At 39.9% G+C, this 21,162-nt stretch overlaps 1 protein-coding gene across 1 annotated transcript in view; it reads right to left on the bottom strand.

The window, feature by feature from the left end:
* The window catches only part of NR3C2 (nuclear receptor subfamily 3 group C member 2), a 339,034-nt gene that overhangs the window by 86,699 nt on the left and 231,173 nt on the right, over positions 1 to 21,162 (bottom strand). Inside the window, exon 4 of the mRNA XM_058666787.1 lies at positions 12,826 to 12,942. Within this exon, the coding sequence (XP_058522770.1) occupies positions 12,826 to 12,942 (117 nt within the window). The remainder of the gene's footprint in view (positions 1 to 12,825; positions 12,943 to 21,162) is intronic.

The raw sequence follows: 21,162 nt of genomic DNA, 5'->3' as shown, positions 1-21,162 counted from the left end.
TGGTAAGATTTATTTATTTATTCGAAAGGCAAAGTTACACAGAGAAAGGAGAAGACAGAGGAAGAGATCTTTCATTTTCTGGTCCAGTCCCCAAACAGCTGAAATGTCTGGGGCTGGGGCAAGCCTGGAGCACCATCTGGGTCTCCCACATGAGTGCCAGGTCCCAAGGACTTGGGCCATCTTGTGTTGCTTTTCCTAGAGCATTTGCAGGGAGCTGGATTTGAAGTGCAGCAGCTGGGATTCAAACCTGGGGCTGTCCTATGGCATGCTAGTATTGCAGGCAGTGGCTAAACATGCTGTTCCACAATGCAGAACCAAGGATCTTTTCTGATGATTTCAATGTAGGAGCTTAATCCCTGAATTTGTATTTCCATATTTTTCACCATGTCTGAGAACTTTTCTGCTATTATTTCATTCACTAGGTTTTCCAAACTCTTTTGTTTCACTTCTTAGGAATTTCCTAGACTCCTATGTTGCCTCATTTGATACCATCCCAGAGACCTTAAGTATTATTTTCATTCTTTCAAAAATATTCTTTTTGTCTGAATGAGATATTTCAAAAGATCTGTCTCATAGATCAGATGTTTTTCCTCTGTTTCATCTGGTTCATTGTTAAGGCTTTCCATTGCATTTTTGACTTACTTATTCATTTATAATATATATATATATATTCATTCTTCTTAACTTTCTTGCTCCTTGCTGAATTTTTCATCTATGTCATATACTGGTTTCCTAATTTCACTTAACTGTTTATCTGTCTCTCTTGTGTCCCTTAAATAACTTCAGAATCTTTGGAATTTATTCTGAGGCATTTCGTTGGTCTCTCAGTCTTACGGCATTATTGTTTTCCTTTTGGGGAGTTGTGTTGCCTTGATTATCCATATATTTTCTGTTTCTGTGTTGATTTTCATGCAGCTGAGCGATCAGCATTTTGTATCCCTTTTAGAGGATGCTTTTGTTGATTGGAGATTTTGCTCCCAGAGATATGCGTCTGGGTATTGATTTGGAAGATGGCTTTAGCTTTAGTTCCAGCTAGACTTTGCAGCATCATCTTCTATGCCTGTATTTGTTTTGGTTGAGGGGAGCTATAAGTAGGGACCTTGACCGTTCCTGTGACTCTGTGAGGTCACTTGAGATTTCTCTCAGGTAAATCCCCAGTTGCTTCCTGAGTATCCAGGAGCTGGACTTAGAAGATCAGTGCCAGCTCCAGGAGCCAAGTAGAGTTTCAGGTGTCACACCAAGGCTGGGTGGTGCAGGCAGGTCCCACAGATGCTGTCTGAGAGCATGTCTGGATATGTGAGAGTCACTTTGGCTCGGTGACAGCAGGACAAACAGTCTTGGGCTACTCTCCATAAGCTAGTTGTTTGTTGGGCTGAGTTTAGTGCAGCAATCCCATGCTCAAACAATAAATGAGCAGCAGCACCCCAAAATCTGACAGATTCCACAAGAGAGGTAAGAGCCCTGAGCACAGAAACCCTGAGCCAAACACCCCAACAGGCAGGAGTGATGTGTTGTGTTTGATGGGGCATAGAGAACCAAGTTTCCAGCGAGCTGTTGCTAGATGAGGTGGCCCACATAAGGCATAAGCCACAGCCCCAAGGGCATATGCTGGGTGGGGTCACAGGGCTCTGGCCGCTGTCTATGGGAGAGGCAGGGTTCCAGAAAGACAATGTACTACATAAGGCATGGCATCTCTGGCTACACTTCGTGGAAGGGGCTGGTGCCAACTGGTGTGCAGTTTAGTTTCCCTTCCCTTCATGGTGCCAGGGAGAGCAGACTGATTTACTGTTCAGAGTAAGGGCATGGCCCCAGCCATTTTCACCCATCCAGCTATGCCTAGTATCCACAGTACCAACATACTCCCTGCTGTTCCCTCTGACCCTACTTTAAGATTCCTTTCCGGTGTACAGGTAGTATGAAGCTTCCATTGGCTTCACTGGTAGACTGAGTAGGCTCATAGGAATCATGACCACTCTCTGCTCCCCCACATGCACTTCGGGTTTTTGTGGTGAAGTAGAAGGCCAGTGTTGGGCTTCTCTAAATGAGATGTCTTGAATCTCTCTCCCTATTTGAAATGACTCAAGAGAAATGGCCCACCCAAGCAAGCTCAGGAAGGCATGGATGCATACAGATGTGTCTCTTTCTAGAGGAAGGACAGACTTGTAAAGTTAAAAGCCTGTGTTGCTTTGCTTCTAGGATGTCATGCGTAACAAAACAAGGAACCAATTAGATATTTGAAGGAAACAACAAGTTAATGTTCATATGGTCAATTATAATCAATAATTAAAAACTGAAATAAAAAATAAAACTAATATTTTAAAATTAAAGAGAGAGAGTACATCTTTGAACCAGTCTTAAACTTTCCTCTGATTATTTAAGAGTTGTCTAATTCAGCAGTTATATTGCTATGGTCATTAATATGAACAAACTAGGGAAAGTAGAAATAAAAGTTATTCAAAACATTTTAAAATCCATGTATGGGCTTTTTATGCCAGTGTTGTTCGCATCTCATGCGGGTGCTGGTTTGCGTTTCAGCTGCTCCACTTCTGCTTCAGCTCTCTACTAAAGACCTTGGAAAAGCAGTGAGAGATTGGCCCAAATATCTGGACCCCTGTCACCCATGTGTCAAACTGAGCTCTTGGCTCCTGGCTTCAGCCCAACCAGCCAGGCCATTGTGGTTATCTGGGAGTGAACCAACAGAATAGATATTTCTCTCTTTCTCTCTCCCCATCACTTTCTCGTATGTGTGTTTCCTTCACTCTCTTAGTAGTACCTATTTATTTGGGGGAAGTGGGAGGAAAGTTGGAGAGAGAACAGGAGGAAGGGTGTAACAGAGAATTTCCAATATTTCCCCATCTGGTGGCTCATTCCCAGATGCTTGTTGACAACCAAGCTCTGGAGCCAAGACTCAAACTAGGAACTAGGAAATGAAACAAGGTCTCCCACCTGGATGGTAGGTATCCAACTACTTGAGCCATCACTGCGGCCTTTCAGGGTCTGCTCTAGCAGGAAGCCATAGTCAAGAGCAGGAGCCTAGAATGGATTTTGGGTATCTTAGCTATGGCCTTACATTGCTAGGACAAATGCCTACTCTCAAAAAGGTACTTCCAACTGACATATAAAACTGTGTTATTTCCCCTTCTCTGTTACTATTTTTGAAAACCCTATAGAAATATTTATTGTGTATAAGCGAGAGGAATGGGGAAAAATGACATGGGAAACAGCATCCCATCATAAAACTCAGTACCCTTCGGTTGTGCACACCTCCATAGTATTGAGACCTACCTCATGAGACCTTTAAAGACATAAACCTCACTTTTCTTATTGGATTTCAGATATTAAACTTACTTCTACTCTCTTACTGGTATTGATTCTATGAATTTTTATTATTTTTAAAAACTGATACTGTAAAGGCAGATTTACAGTGAGCCAGAGACACAAAGGCACTCCCCAAGTGGCTGCAATAGCCAGAGCTGAGCCAATTTGAAGTCAGGAGCTTCTCCTTGGTCTCTCATGTGGGTGAAGGGTCCCAAGGCTTTGGGCCATTCTTTACTGTGTTCCCAGGCCATAGGCAGGGAGCTGGGATATGAATTGGTGCCCATATGAGATCCTGGCATGTGCAAGGTGAGGATTTAGTCACTGAGCCATCACGTTGAGTTTTGTGGGTGACTGTGTTGAAGAGGTGCAAAGTTGCTGCCACATTAAGTAAAATGTACATATCTGTGCTCCTGTCTCCTCTCTCCTTTAGGGTCTGCTGTTTGGTCTGTAAGTCTTTCATTTCCTACCCATGTTCATGCTCTAGTTTGCTTTCTGAACAGTCTCACTGCTGTCTCTGGTCCTTTTTCATCTTCCCTCTTGTATGGTATGGTATGATTCCCTTGACAATCTGTATGCTTCATTCTTTACTTTTCTGCTTTGTCTGATGCAACCCTACCATTCAGGATAAAACTCTATCCTTGAAATAAAGCTCAGGGTTCAAAATTCTATTTTCCTTAAATTTTATTATCAAACATTCTCTAGTTTATTATTAGGAAAGTAGAAAGAGATAGAAGGAAGTGTATTCTTAGTTTTCTTCCCTGGCAAATGTTTTTAGTATTCTACCATTCCCCCTTGACTTATGCAAATCTTATCATGTATATTTGTAAACATTGAGTAGATAATCTAAATAATTTTGCAGACCATTATTTCATTATCACTTTTTTTTTCAGTAAGTATTCCATGTGGTTATAAATTTTCACAGTCCTAATTTTACTGGCTGATGAAGTCTGTGTTATATGGGTGAATTCTAATTTAAACATCTTTCTTGCTCTGGTTCCATTCTTATCAGTAACACACAAGAGTATCCATTTCTGTTCCTAGCATTAGCATGTCACTCTTCTTCCCTTTTCACCTAATTGCGTTCTCCTCATTTCTCAAACAACCAGGTTGCCTGCTGCTGCTGCCAACTGCTGGCTGTATTCGAAACTCTGGTCTCATTCCACAGGGAATGCCCCATTCCAACAGAGGTAAATGGACTTTCAAATGGGGCTGCTAAACAAATCAAAGGATTTTGGGGATTAACAAAAGCTACAGAACTGATATGCAAGTCTATTGGAACCAGACTGAGAAACCCGTTTTAGAAATATCCCTTGGCTTGCAAACTCTGTATTTCTCTATAGTTCTAAGACTACAGGAAGCAAGAGTTTAATATTTTAGAATCTTCCTTAAGGAAGATGGATGAGGAGCTCTGAGCATGCCTATGGAAAAGGATGGGGTAAGTGGTTAAAAAAAAAGGAATGAAAGCTTAATTAAGAACTGGATATTGCATTTCTGGTCTCTAATGGCATGATCTTCACCCCTAAGTTCCATATCTATAAGCTGGAAAAACTGGAATAACTTTTAATATTCCCATTACAGTCTATGTCCAAAATGCAGTGAAACTAGAAAACCAACTGGGTCTAAGGCCCAGTTAGTTTTAGTGCTATGCTTCATATATTTTAAGATAAACTTTAAAAGACATATTTAGATCGCTCTCTTCAGACACTGGCATATAAAAGGGAGGTGATTAATTCCTTTGGAGAGGACTGTTCAACCAGTACATTTTCTGGTTTATAGAATCATGACTTTTTTAGATCTGGTTATAGGGACTATAGAAAGAATGGCAGGCTCAGCTTGGCGCCCAAAGAGCTGTTATTTTCCTTTCAGTGTTTCTGTTGACATTCTCACATCTTCCGGTGTATTTTCCTTTGCATGGGGGTAAAAGCCCAGCAGGATTTTTAAGGAAAGGAATAATATGTGTAGGAGGAAAGGAGTGGGGCCAGAGATCAGAGAAAAGGGAAGAGGTATACTTTTGGTTTTTTTTTTTAAATCTGAATGTGAGAATATAATGATCTAATTGACATGCATAGGCCACTCTATGAGATACTCAACTAACATACATCATATGATTTAAAAATCAAGACTAAAATTAAAATAGTTTTCTCTTGTAAACAATATTAAACAATAAAAATTTTAAAAAGTTTTCTGATCACTAAATTAGAAATCAGCAAGTAAAAAGAAATTTACAAGTTTCTAAAATACTTGAAAGTGAAGCAATACATACTTTCACATAATCTATAACCAAAAAAGTAAATCAGAAGGTAGATTAAAAATAGGTTAAATAAATTGCCCTACAACAATAACATTTGTGGTAGATTAGTGGAGACCATTTTTTTTTTAAATTTTCACTACTGAGGTTAAATTCAATTTAACTAGACTTTCTCTATGAAAAATTCATTAGGGTCAAAGAAAAATAACTAAAAATATGTTAAGTTTAGACTGAATATGTTCGTAAAAAAACCCATCACCTCAGTTTATGTGCTGATAGGAAACCATAAATATGAATTTAAAATGCTAAGAACAGAGGACAGAAATCACATTAATGTGTTGGCAGTGACTGCTCGACATGGCCTTTTCACTACATGGACAATAAAAGAAAACAGAACTGTATAAAACCAAAACCTTTTTTATGTCAAAAGATATGCAACAGAATGAAAAGGCAACCCACTTGATTGAAAATACATTTGCAAATTATATTTTATAAGAAATTCATGTTGGGAATCTGTTAGAAAATCCTAAACTTGAAAGCAATAAAAACATTTAACATGAACCAAAGATTAAACTGAAAGTAAGACATGGCTGATTTGTACATTAAAAAAAAATCTTAGCAATAGTGGAAGAGCGAAGGAGGGAAATACGGTTGTCTTACTAAAATTATTCCTATGAAATATTTCAAATCTGTTCTCTTTATAATAATAAATATTTTAAGAAGTAGCTATTATTAAGAAACAACACTTTGCATCCATTGAAACATCCTTAGTCGGGGACAGTAGGGTGGGGGAAAGTGTTGCTAAGGCCAGAAGGAACTCAACTCCAATGGACTGCTGATCTGAACGTAAAATGATGACGCCAATATGGAAGGGAGTACTGACGGGCTGTCTCTGTGATGGCCTTCCCACCAGCCAAGGCCAAAGGAAGAACACAGTGTCACCTCGTAAGAGATGGGGAGCCGGTATGTGTCTCCACGGGACCAGAATTCAATCAATCTTGAAGAAACCACTAAGGTGATCTCATCAGACTCTACACAAGCGAACAGGCACATTTCTCAGCTTTCTTGTTTGAGAAGTACACATCTACATACTCTCTTCCTTCCTTCCACTTTTTAAGGATTAGGATACATTGAGATATGGTTAGGATGTGGTGATCATCAACCGGTAATACAGGAAAGGGATTATTATGAATTGTTTTGGATTTTGTTCTTGGGAGTCATAGTGATTGGCTAAAAGGGATGGTTTTCCAAGTAGGATGCAGTATTACCATCGGCTTTACTTCCCTAGATGAGCTAGTAGCGAAGAATGTGGTACAAAGAGGACTGGACAGCCCTGCCTTGCTGGGAAAATGGGTGAGATTGGAAAAACATTTGAGAAGAGTTTAATTTAGTTCATATTTTTAATTTTTGAAATTGCTTCCCATTAAAAGCTAAATTTCACATGGCATATTTTTCAATAGCATAAAATTGCTTATGTTTCTTTTCCCTAAATTGAAACTCAAAATGAGTCCGCAAAAGAAAAAGAGTATAATGTACATTATACCACGACTGAGCAATTAATGAAACTTAATTATTTAACTTGGGAGTCAGAGTGGTCAAATTAAAATTTAAACACAAAGGAAAATGCACATTTCAGAAATACCAGTTTCTTCCCTGGTTTTGATGTACTACTTTTACAAACCTTAACATTTCAAGTAACCTTTCTTTCTAGTACCACTTTTGTCAAAACCCATAAGCCCTATCCTGCATGTGCAGACACCAGAAACAAATTATGTGAATTTTATCATCATGAGCTATGCCAAACCTGGCTAACAGGTAATTATAGACATGGATACCTGTGTGCCCTTGCTGCCATTAACAGATCATCCATGCCAGGCCACACCTCTTGGCTACTCTGCCATGCTGGATATGGATTTGAGTGCCAGCAACAGAGACCCAGCATTTGTTTTTGCCCCTTTCCCTTCTCCAGTTTTTAATCTCTGAGCCTCCATTCACTCATTTGTATATAGCTATTTTCTTATTATTTTTACAGCGTGCAATTGTAAATATTTTATAGACTATACTAACATACATATTTATAGTAATATTTACGTACTATGTATTACTATAGAACACTTGTCAAGTAATACTGACATTATACCCCGATACTTTATTTTTCATTTACTTTTTTAAAGATTCATTTATTTTTATTGGAAAGTCAGATAACCAGAGAGAAGAAAAAAACAGAGAGAAAGATCTTCTTCTGCTGACTCACTCCTCAAGTGGCTGCAACAGCTGGAGCTGAGCTGATACAAAGCCAGGGGCCAGGAGCCAGGAGCCTCCTCCAGGTCTCCCATGCAGGTGCAGGGTTCCACGACCTTGAGGTGTCCTCTCCAGCTTTTCCAGGCCACAACCAGGGAGCTGGATGGGAAGTGGAGCAGCTGGGATCAGAGCTGGAGCCCACATGGCATCCTGGTGCATGCAAGGTAAGGACTTTAGCCACTAGGCTACCTCATCCACCCCTACACACTGATACTTTAAAATATGCCTTCCTAGTGTGCTTCTTTTTAAAATTCAGATGATTAGCTTCATAAAATAGATCAAGTTCAATGTACAAACAACAGCTATATACCCTTGGTGCCATCTAGATTCTCAATTGTTAATCTCTCCTAGTGTTTACTTAAGCGCTACCAAAGGCATTGTTTGTGATACAGCTGTCATGATATACCTATCAGAGTAAGGGCAAAACCTGGTACATCTGAAACATCTGAGCAGGTGCCAGAGGTCCAACATCTAACCTCAGTATCTCACTGTATGTGGCATCTTAGAGAAGGTCAATAACTTCTCTGGACCCAAAGGATTACCAACACATGGGGCAAGGATGGCTCTCTTGGGAAATCCAAGGGTCAAGATCTATGCAAAGCTGTTACGAAAGCTACAATGAGTGTTTCCATGGGCTCAATTTGCAGCATGTAAAACGTACCAATATCTGCAACAAAAAGTCATGTGCACCAAGCAACTCCCTTCTCTGCATTGTGTATTACTTCTCAACACAGCCAAAGAGGCAAGCATGGTGAACATAAGCAAATGGAGGATAGGGAAGGGGTAGCTTGCCTTAGATGACCAGATCACTGAGGCGCAAGAGTTCCTACCCACACCGTTTGCTTCCAGAGCACACCCTCTGTTTTCAATGCGACTCTCTTTCAGAGCTATTTTTTTAAAAGATTTATTTATTTTTATTGCAAAGTCAGATATACAGAGAGGAGGAGAGACAGACAGGAAGATCTTCCATCCGATGATTCACTCCCCAAGTGAGCGCAACGGCCAGCACTGTGCCAATCCAAACCCGGGAACCAGGAACCGCTTCCGGGTCTCCCACGCAGGTGCAGGGTCCCAAAGCTTTGGGCCGTCCTCGACTGCTTTTCCAGGCCACAAGCAGGGAGCTGGATGGGAACTGGGGCTGCCGCAGAGCTATTTTTTAAGGCATGTGGACCGTGCCCAAGTTCACTCTCTTGCTGGTTTATTCCAACAGTTTTTCTTTCCCACAGGCAGCCATATTTTTATTTCCTAGTCCTAACGAATCAGCAAGATGACTCACTCATCCAAGGATGAAATCTTTTTTTTTAATTACTTAAATTTTTTAAAATGGGGAATATGTATACGCAACAAATCTCATTATTATCTGAAATTCACTGGCAGAGGATATGGTTATAATTAGTTTGCCTTCTCATCCTTGCCATGAAGCTACCCAAGGCCCTTCTATTGGGATAGCCATCACTGTCGTTTTCTTGTATTTCATTCTAGAATGTTCTCTCTAAATATTTTCTAAATTAGATACATGACTCAAAACATTCACCATTTACAATGTTGCAACTTTTTTGTTTTGCTATACAATAATTCTGGGATTAGTTCATGTAGGCGATATACAGTATCTCTGGATTTTTTTAATATCAGAGGAGTGTTCCATAATTTATTTAATCATTCCTGAACAAATGAATATTTAACATTGATACAATCAATATTTTTATATTCACATACTTTCTTATATGGTAAGCATATACTTAAATTCCTAAAAATGGAACTGCTGAGTCAAAGGATGTGTGCCTTGTAACATTTTATTAAACTATCTAATTGTCGTCCTCATAGTGGTTCCAGTTTGAGTGACCACTGAAGATGCGACATTGTCACTGAGCTTGACTTTATTTCTATACTCTCATCAAATAATCTTATAAAAATGTTTGAACTGTCCAATTGGCAAAAAAATTGATTGCATTTTTATTTCTCTTGTTTTGACTAGAGTTTTAGTGTATGGTTTGTGAATCAAGTGCTTGTATTTGTGAAATTTTTGTTTATATTATTCATTTTTTTTCTACAGAGTTGTTTCATTTTTCTTATGGGATTATAGAAACTCCTCAAATGAGAGAAAAATAATCCCTTATTAACTGAGGTGTTTCCATCTAGTTATTTGCTGTGCATATCATATTCAATCTGTAAGAAGGGTTAATTTTCTCAGCACTTTACTTGTGTATCTTAAGGTTTTATTCCATGCTTAGAAAGGTCACTTGGGTTAAGACAGTATTCCAGAATTTTTTTCCCAGTACTGTGTAGCGCCAGACTTCATTATGGTGTGTGATAAGACTCTAGATGTAGTTTGCTTATTTTCCAGATGGGTAGCCAGTTGTCACAATACATTTTATTGAATCATCTGTGTGATATGAAATGTCAGCTTTATTATATATGAAATTCTCTTATTGGGTCTATTCGATTCTTTGTTGATTTGACAATCAACAAACATGCACCACATAGCATTTTAAATACTGTGGCTGAACAGTGTGTGTTTTACTCTCTGGTGATACAAGTTTGTCTCCTATAAAATTGTTCTGGCTATCTTTATGAACTTAGAATAACTGATTAGAATATTTCTTAGAATTTTGGTATACTTACAAACTATATTGGGGAAAACACATACTTTTAAGGACACTGAATCTTACCATGCATGAATGCTAAGTACTTTTTGCATCGGGTTCTTACTCTAATATTCTCTTCCCTTCTTTGGTGAATCTTTATAACATTTAAAAGGCTCTTTAAAAAAAATACAAGTCATCCTTTATTACAGTTACCCTTTAAGTTAGGAATGCATTCCTACCCAGATAACCATTGTATAACATCATTGTATATGTAAGACACCTATAAAAAATTGAGTTACGGGCCCGGCGCCTTGGCCTAGCAGCTAAAGTCCTCGCCTTGAACGTGCCAGGATCCTATATGGGTGCTGGTTCTAATTCCGGCAACTCCACATCCAGCTCCCTGTTTGTGGTCTGGGAAAGCAGTCCAGGATGGTCCAAAGCCTTGGGACTCTGCATCTGTGTGGGAGACCTGAAACAGCTTCTGGCTCCTGGCTTCTGATCGGCTGTTGCTGTCACTTGGAGAGTGAATCATCAGACAGAAGATCTTCCTCTCTGTCTCTCCTCCTCTCTGTATATCTGACTTTGTGATAAAAATAAAATAAATCTTTAAAAAAATTGAGTTACAAATATGTAATTTATGCTAACTTTGAAAGAAACATTGCTTTTAGATATTTTTGGGAAAAATAGTCAGTGAATGTTTAGAGCACTTGAAAATATTTTCAAATTCAATGTGAAAATGATGAACTCTACTTTAAAAAATAGTTTACCAAGTTTTCACCTGCACAAAAGATTATGTACATAGCTGGTATGTGATATAAGAAAAATATTCATGAAAGCATCTAGGAGAGTCAAGTTGCTATTTTACTTAGAGGAATGCACTACATTTCAAATAATCAATATTTTAAAATAGCTGCCCTATAAATAAGCCACTGGGACAATGTATGCTGCATGATGGTGCATTGTGAAAAACTCTGTTGTGGTGCTACTATAATTACTTGTTGACAAGTTATGACCTCTGTGTTTGAGAGTAAGGTAGTGACATAAATGCTTAAAGCAACAGAGAGCCCACAGTCACATGTTGCTTTTTTTTGAAAGTCTCTCTACTGGTTTTGATTTGTTTGTACGCCTTCAAAATATTGGATTCCTAGGCACAGGCATCATGAGGGTGAACAGGCAAATGTTTTCAGAAATGGATAATACTAATAAAAAACAACCCAGAGGGTCCCACGATCACAGGTTTGGTACAAAGAATGACATTCTTATTGTAACATGATGACATACACATGGCATTTCTGGAATGGACTATGACATGGTAGAACCACTTGGCAAAGTACAACAACATGAACAGGAAATAATGGGTAGGGACAGTTTGCCTCAACTAAAGGTACTGCAAACCTATAATAAGGTCAACGGTGGTAGGGATAAACACGATTGGTTGATTTGCAAGTATTGCAATTCAATTATAAGTAAAAAGTGGTATTGGCTTGTATTTACTTGAATGATGTATGTGTCATAAATGCATGGATCATTCACAAATTTGCGAGCCAAGATAAGAATGATCTCACAAATGTGATGACTTTCAAACAGAGACCTTTGCTTAGCATAGTTAGAACCATGCAATGAGAAGTCATCAGGAGGAAGAAAGAATAATACTTCCAGATCTTCCGCTGTCCAAGATCATGCTATTCTGAAGTGACAAGAATAATGATGGCAAAGAAACCAGCACTGTGTGAAATTGTCAAAAATGTTAAGCATTCCTTTGAAGTATTTTTCTCCTTTCCACCAGAAGTAACTGTTGAACTGATCTTGAAATCATGTCTTTTTCTATTATGCAATATATGAAAGGACACAATTTTTGTCCAATGTTCTATTCATAGGATGGCTTATACACACAGAAGATACTATACCATCCCAGTATCTTATTATAGGACAATCTGTATTTTCATTATCAACCATCATAAAGGATATGTACATTCCAGATTATGGTCTACAACCAATTTTAATGCACCTGTGTCAATTTTATCAGAATATTCACAGAATTAAAAATTCAGGATGTTTTAAAAAATCACACACAGGTCTTATTTCTAAAAAGACCATGATTTCATATACATAGCTTCAGTTTTGACTAAGTGACAGGTTCCTGAAAGTTAGCAAACTTAGGACTAAAATGTTCACTATAGTCCTACCATATATCTCTTTTCATTCTAGCTGAGAAATTCTTTTCTCTTAAAATGTTTTAGAATGAAACAACTCTTTCTAGAGTTTTAGCAACCTTTGCTCTAGTTTAGCTGCAGCTCCAATTTTGAAAATATACATATCCTAGTGGTGTTACAGTGCATATTATCAATTTTTATTAAAAAACAGCAAACTTACCTCCCAAGTTCATTCCTGCTTGGAGACATTTCTGAAGTCTGCAGGCAGGACAATTCTTTCGTCGAATCTTATCGATGATGCAATCGTTTCTTCCGGCACATAAATAGTTGTGCTGCCCTGATGTAAAAATTAAAAAAAAAAGAGTCAAAACAAAGGTTATTAAACTAGTATAAAATATAAATTTGCATAGACAGCATATGAAAATTATTTCTTAATCTTGAAAATCTCTTAAAAATTTAGGCGGTGAGGCCCAGCGCCGTGGCCTAGCAGCTTAAGTCCTCGCCTTGAACGCCCCGGGATCCCATATGGGTGCCGGTTCTAATCCCGGCAGCTCCACTTCCATCCAGCTCCCTGCTTGTGGCCTGGGAAAGCAGTTGAGGACGGCCCAATGCATTGGGACACTGCACCCGTGTGGGAGACCGGAAGCGGTTCCAGGTTCCCAGGATCGGATTGGCGCAGTGCTGGCCGTTGCGGCTCACTTGGGGAGTGAACTATCAGACGGAAGATCTTCCTCTCTGTCTCTCCTCCTCTCTGTATATCTGACTTTGTAATAAAAATAAATAAATCTTTAAAAAATATATAAACGGTGGGGGCAAGTACTGTCACCTGGGATGCCCCATTGTATTGCACCGGAGTGCAATTGCTACTCCCAGTCTCTCTGCTCCTGCTCTAGCTTCCAGCTAACGCATTCCCTGAAGAGGCAGAGGATGATGGCTCAAGTACCAAGGATGTTATCAGCCATGTGGGAGACCCAGACAGAATTCCAGGATCCTAGCTTGTGGCTGGCCTAGCCTGGTCCAGCCCTGGATGTTCCAAGCACTTAGGGAGTAAACCAGAAGGGAAGATCTCTGACTCTGTTTCTGTTTCTCTCTCTCTCTCTCTGATTCTTTCAAGTGGATGAAAACTAATACACATTTAAAAATATACTAGATGTTTGAAACATATAGAAGGAAGCTGTGATTTATGGATAATATAAACAAAGCTATGGTCAGCCGAATGTACCTGAGACATCAGATTGCTGAAGATAACCTTACATGTGTTTCCAAACAGCTTCTCAGGTAGACAGGGCCACACTGTCCACAGTCTGAACTTGGTGGGTAGCCGTGTGGATCTCGGCAATGGTGCAATCTTTCCTCAGACACCACAATAAGCACCACTGCAAACAAAAGCTCTGCTCTGTTTGCCTACCACTGACATGTGTGATTTCACTGGGAAGTCTTTCAAATTACATAACAGGAAATGTTTATTTCATTCTGCACAGCAATCTAGAGCTTAAAAAAACTCAGAAGCAGGCTCAGCATCAGCTTTGAAAATAGCATCAAAATATGAAATCTGTAGCCTAACTCTATCACCCAATTACTTATTCAATATTTGCTGAACATCTCTTAGGGTTCCAGGCACTAGTACCATCACTGGGGATACAGCAAGAACAATAGAGTTTCAGCTCTAGTTAGCTTTCTATGCTGTGGAAAGAGACAACAGACAAGGCAGGTAGCTAAAATGTCCAAAATGTCAGTTCTAAGTGTTATGAAGAAAGAAATGAAGGGGAGGAGCTTTTAGCACAGTGGAGGTGGATGCGGGAGTTCCAGCTTCACAGTGCTTACAGGAAGGATCTCAGAGGACACTAACGCTTAAGTCCTGGTCTAGAGAACCTTCCTTCTAACCTCGTAGGCATTGGGGGAGGGTTAAACTAGTGAGATGGGGGCAAGTCTGGGCGGAACAGCTTAGGAATCATCAGGGCATCACAGTGAATTGATAGGCAAGAATCAGTAACGAGTGCACGGAGATGAGGACGAAGAGTTAATATCAGATCATACAGCCTTAGAGAGCACGTTCAAGACTGGCTTCTACTCTGAGCAGGATAGACTGCTGAACTACAGGGCTTTGAGCCAAAGTCATTTAATGTGATTTATACCAAACAGGATCACTCTTGCTGTTGTGCTGAAAGCAAGGCAGTAGGCTGAGAACGGGAGCCGAGAGACTGGGGCAGGGAGCTGTTGTAACACACAGGAGAAAGGAAAGCAGATGGGGCCATGCGACCCAGTGGGGAGAGTCTAGGTATTTGAGAAGGGCTGCTAGGATTGTGAAAGGGGAGTTAGGAGGCATCAGGATTTGTGGGCTTCACATGCAGAAAATCGAGGTATCTTTAACTAGAATGGGGAAGACCATAGTACCCTGATTGATGGGATTATCCCAGTTCAGTCTGGGGCGTGTTTTGGCTGAGATGCTCAACAGGTGTCCATGCAGAAGTATGGGTAGATTCCCCAAGGTCTGGGGTTACAAAGCGGTCTGGATGGGAGATATAATCAGTATGGTTGTTAACTCATGAGACCGGGTGCGAGCACAGGGCGGTGAGCACAATGGCAGAAGGAGGAGGTCTGAGGACTGGGTCAGAGCCACTGAAAATATGCAAAGGAGACAAGGAGTCCCGAAAGTACCACATCGCAGTGAGCAGGCAAAAGCACTCCTGTCTGCCAATCCTACCGCATTCTGCCAACCTTACTGTGTTCACTTAGTGGAGAAGTAATCACGTCAACATTCAGTGAAATTAATTATGTGCCACTTAATATACTTGATCTTAGCCAAAAGGCCGAGAAGTGATAATGCCACTTAATATAAATAAAAATTTAATCTGGAGTGCATTGTCTGTAGCATTGCAGCAAATCTTAGTAATAAATAAACAACAGGAAGAGAATAGAGGATTTCATATCAAAGTGAATAAATGAAACACAATTATAATCTTTGCTTCTTTTTTTTTTTAATAATCCATTTTATTGTATTGTTGTTGACAATCTTTACATAGTTAACTATAGTTGAAGGAAAATCAAGAAAGAGAAGAAAAAAAAAAAAAGGTTCAGGGGGATAGGGAGGTGGGCAATGCTATTATGTCCATATTGTTTCCATCATGTATCTGAGGTAAAAGGGGATATTGAGGGAGAAGCCCCACCCGGTTTCCCGCCCACCCCAAGTCCCGGATGTGGGGCATGCTCTGAGATATGTGCTCAAGTGGAGTTAATAGTTCTCCAGTTATGAGTCACTGCCAGTTTCGCTCGATGAGGTGGTCCACTGATTGATATGGTCCATCATGAAGTCTCCATTTGTCCCATATTTCGCTGCCAACATGTAGCTGAGATGAATGATTGTCCTATTCTGTCTTCTGTCTTTTCTTGGTTAGAATTCTGAGTCCAGCAGTTCAAGTGGGGAGATCTCCAAAGATACTTTGAGGTATTCCCAGACCAGATTCTTGTATGTTCTAGCAAGCACAGGGCCCGGCACAGTCCATCACCCTGATCAGCTGGTGGTTGCAATTGCTGTGTTGGTTCTGTTTTCAGTCCCGAGTTGCACTGGAACCAATGGGTGTTGCAGTCCAGTCTGGTTCGGCCCTTACATCAACCAGGCCCTATCTTTGCTTCTTTAAGGAGTAAAATTGAAGGCTCTGAATAAATATACACTTAGAAAAGAGGGTGAATGCTTAATATAACATTTCATGGGGCTATACAATACACTAGGGATGACATTGCTACTTTTAAATTGTTATAGCTCCCTTGGAGAACTGTCTAATTTATCACAGCTTCATGACATGGATGAAGCAACTATTATTATTGTTACTGTCACAAAGAGAAACTCGGGCTAGAACTGGTAGAGTAACTTGCTTCCCAAAGGGATTTAGATGATCTGAGTAGCATAACACTCAAGGCCTTGGTTTTGCTAAACGCAAATTTATAGTATACTTGACTGTACTAGAGGTCCAGCAACATCCTGCAAGTATTGTCTGAAAATAGCGAGCAAAGGAATGCTCTTTGTGTGAGGTATACCTACTCTGCTGATGACAATTTTCACTGGTAACCAGAAGCAAGTACCTTCTGCGTAGTGCGAGACTGAAGATCAAGCCACAGATCTCATTCTAAACTCAGACTGATCTGAACTAACTTTGATTTCCAAAGAAACAGCCAAATGCAATGCTGTCCCAATTCAGTGAGTGTTTATAGGGAACTTTGATGTGGACAAGGTCCCAAAACAATGAAATCAGGGGTTGGTCTGAGGTGCTCTAAGGTCCTTGCCATATCTGACTTTTATAGCAAAAGTAATGGAGCCTTTTAGATTATAATCATGTAAGAATAAATAATGGGCCTAGCACAATGGCTCAGTGGCTAAATTGCCTTTGCATGTGCCAGGATCCCATATGGGTTCCAATTCATGTCCCAGTTTCTCCACTTCCCATCCAGCTCCCTGCTTGTGGCCTGGGAAAGCAGTTGAGGACGGCCCAAAACCTTGGGACCCTGCACCCACATGGGAGACCCGGAAGAAGTTCCTGGCTCCTGGCTCCTGGCATTAGGCTCATCTCTGCATGTTGTGGCTACTTGGAGAGTGAATCTGCAGACGGAAAATATTTCTCTCTGTCTCTCCTTCTGTCTGCTAATCTGCTTTTCCAATAAAAACAAATAAATCTTCTAAAAAATGGATAAGAAACAGCCATTGTCACATGAAGATTTTCTTTTCTAGAGGTTCAAAAACAGACTTCCTAAAGTTGAATTTTTTAAAAATGAATATCCATATTACTGCAACATTAAGAACAATTTCTTTCATATTGCAACATTTCATCTTTCACAAATGGGACTGGAAATTTCTTAGAGGCTATACAGATACGTCAAAAAAAAATTTCAAAAAATTCTCTTATCAATATTTTTGGTTGTATAGAGGGGTTTTTTTTAGATTTATTTGTTTTTATTACAAAGTCAGATATACACAGAGGAGGAGAGACAGAGAGGAAGATCCTCCGTCCGATGATTCACTCCCCAAGTAAGCGCAACGGCCGGTGCTGCGCCGATCCGGAGCCAGGAACCATGCGGGTGCAGGATCCCAAAGCCTTGGGCCGTCCTCGACTGCCTCCCCAGGCCACAAGCAGGGAGCTGGATGGGAAGTGGAGCTGCTGGGATTAGAACCAGTACCGATATGGGATCCCGGTGCGTTCAGGGTGAGGACTTTAGCTGCTAGACCACAGTGCCGGGCCCTGTACAGAGGTTTTTAGAGGAATATTTTACATACTTTGGATGTTTATCATTAAGAAAGAGAGAGTGAGGGGGAGAGAGAGTGAGATGAGAGTGAGACAGAGCGAAAGAGAAAGAGAGGGATCATCTGATCTCTCACCCGCTGGGTCACTCCCCAGAAGGCTGTAACCCCAGGGGCCGGGCCAGACCAAAGACAAGAACCAGGCACTTCATCCAGGTCTCTTACTTTGGCAGCTGGGACTCCGGTTCTTTAGACAACCTCTGCTGCCTCCCGGAGTACACATTAGTAGGGAGTTGGATGGAAAGCAATGTAGCTGGGACTTGAAACCACACTGATAATGATATGCAGGCATCCCAAGCAGTAGCTGAAGCAGCTGTCCCACGAGAGTTGCCCCAACTTCAAAGATTGAAATTGCACTTATATAAGTATGCAATGTATATCATATCCAACAATCCATATGAAAACAACAGTAGTTCCAAACATAACAGAATCACAGGAGGATGCATCGAGAAGATCCAAGAATCTTTTCATCATGAGCCTAGGTTTAGACACATTAACCTGAAGGTTACATAATAGCTAGGTGGGATGGAAGCAGGGACCCTGCTATCAGCACATTTCAAAGGTCTCAGAGATGGCCTCTATAGAAATGAGGAGTTATGGCTAAGATGGAACAGACAGTCAGAATAATCCTAAGAGTTAAAATCATCTTGGTGCAAAGCAAACTAAGTTTTTTTTTTCCCCCATGAAAGGCAAATGCCCACTGTGAAGAGAACTCCAGTTGAGGCACTGGTTTGAGTCACAGTTATTCTACTTCTCATCAAGCGCCCTGGAAATGCATCTGGGAAAGAGAAGCTACGTCCAATCCTTGGGCCTCTACTGTCCACATCGCAGCCCTGATTGAGCTCCAGATTCCCGGCTTTCGCATGGCCCAGCTCTGGCTGCTGTGTCCATTTAGGGAATGAATGAACAGATGGGAGTCTCTCTCTGCTTTTTAAATATAAATCTCTCTTTCTTTTTCAATAGTAAGGCAGAAAACAAGCTTTTTGCGTTGCAAGAACATCTAGAAACTGGAAGTGGAAATTCTGGAAAGGAGAGTGTTAGCAGGAGGTGAATTGGAAGAGACAAACCCATGTAGCAATTGCCCCTAAATTTTGGGCTGATGCCTCAAGTGATCATAAGGTTACAGAGCTGCAGGGATAAAGCAATAGTTGAAGGCTGGAAAAACTGCCTGGATGTTTCAGCTGCTGCTATCTGACGGGATGACAGAGTTTGAATCCCATTAAATTGGAAGGATTCAATAAACACCTCAGCCTTTCCATTAAAATTCCAGAAAGTTCATGCCATAGGAAGAAATATTATACCCTAGGATTAAGGGATGATCAAAATAGACTCATCCTGGAAAAAGTGAAAAGCAAAGGCTCTACAAGTTCCCAGTGACTGTCAGTGGTGGAACTGATAGCTAGATCAAAACCCAACATCAGAGAAATACAACCGAATTCAAGGACTTTATAAGGTTCAGAGTCCAATAACAAGTGTTACAAATACATGGAAAGAAAAACATGTGAGCCAAGGCCCACAGAAAAATTTATCAGTAGAAACATGCAACAATTACCTAGAGGCTAGAATTAGCAGAGAACAAATTAAGAATTGTTATGTTGGACTATGCAAGGGCAAAGCAACATAGACTTACAGGCTTGGAAACTGTAAAAACAAAAGCAAGAAGCAAACATAAATAACTGCAAACAGAAACTGAGAACTAAATGATCCTCATACTGTAAAACAGTCATTGATATATTGGACTCTGAACAAGAATGAATCAAGGAAGTTTAATAAATGCAAACAGAAATCATCTTAATGGAAATAAAGACAGCAAAATATTTAAAAATACATGAATGAAATTTTAAAAAATGAAATAAAAATGTATGCAGCTGAAAGGGCTGAACTGGAGACCATTGTGCTAAGGGAAATGAGCCAATCCCAAAAGGTCAGATGTTGTATATTTGCCCTCATATAATAGAATATGATGTCAAATCTAAGCATTTTACTTGTGAATCCTACCTTATTATACTTCCTAATTATTTGTACCTTTCATAAGACCTTGTGATATAATCCATTAACCAGTCATCCATAAGAGACCGCTTATAATCACCCGAGCTTGTCAATGTCGCTGTATCACTGGCATTGCCCTATCCATACGTAACGATGATCTAGCCCTTATTGTGCTTTCATTACTGCCACATGGGACACACACTGGCATTTACCCCTATGTGAAGGTGGTGGAGACTCTTTTTCACCACTCTAGTGTCACATTATACCCTTGTTATATGCCTGTCAACTTCATGTGGATGAAGGGTCACTATTATTTTTTTTTGCCTCATGGTGGTCTGTACTCAAGCGGATGCATAATGGAAGCAGAGCAGAAATTAATATGTTCATAGGTGGCAACAGTGAGAAGTGTGTCCTCAAGCATGCAGTACAAGGATGGACTCACAGTGAAATGGCTGATCATCTCCTACACTGTTGGAAGACAACTCAGTGGCAGCATGATGGTCTTGTGAAAATTCACAAAAGACACCCATTGTAAGACTGGAGGGGAGATAAGTGGGGAGGGGAGGGAAATTAGTGAGGGGGAAGTGCCTATTAAACAGTGTCATAAAACAATAAAAAAATAAAAAAAAAACCGAATGTGGCCTCAATGGCCAATAAGGCTGCATTAGCACTTTAATTTATATGTAGTAGAAATTCCAGTGGAGAGAGCAAGAACATAGGTAAAATAAGCAGACAAAAAAATCTCACATGCTTTCAAAGTTGATTTTTAAAGATACTCAAAAGAGAAATACAAAGAAAACAACTGATTTAAAGCGTGAATTGCTGAAACACAAAGAACAATCTTAAAAGCAGCTGGGGATAGGAATGGGGGTTTGGGAGATGGAATTACATTACACAGTATGGAACAAGGGTAAGGTAATAACTTAAATAGTTAGGAAGAAAAGTTGAAGACACCCCTAAAAAGTGTAAATCAAGAATTTTATAGGCAGTGAAAATATTTTTCAAAATAAAGGTAAAGTAAAGAAACCTTTACACAAATGAGAGAGAATTTGTGCTAAAAGAACAGCATGACAAAATTAGAAAATGTCTTCAGGCAGAACTGAAGGAAAATGATGCCAAATAGAATTGTGTAAATTCAGAAAAGAAAGAAATGAAAATCCTAAAAAATTGGGACAATCTTAAAAGCCACCATGTTTTCTTTGGATGTGTTTCCTTTAGATGTAAATGACTTTAAATTAAAGCAAACAGTAACATTTCATGGTGCTTATAAAATATGTT

The sequence above is a fragment of the Ochotona princeps genome, chromosome 7 (genome assembly GCF_030435755.1).
Source record: "Ochotona princeps isolate mOchPri1 chromosome 7, mOchPri1.hap1, whole genome shotgun sequence".
In the NCBI taxonomy this organism is placed as follows: Eukaryota; Metazoa; Chordata; class Mammalia; order Lagomorpha; family Ochotonidae; genus Ochotona; species Ochotona princeps.
This window is presented reverse-complemented; position numbering and strand designations above follow the sequence as displayed.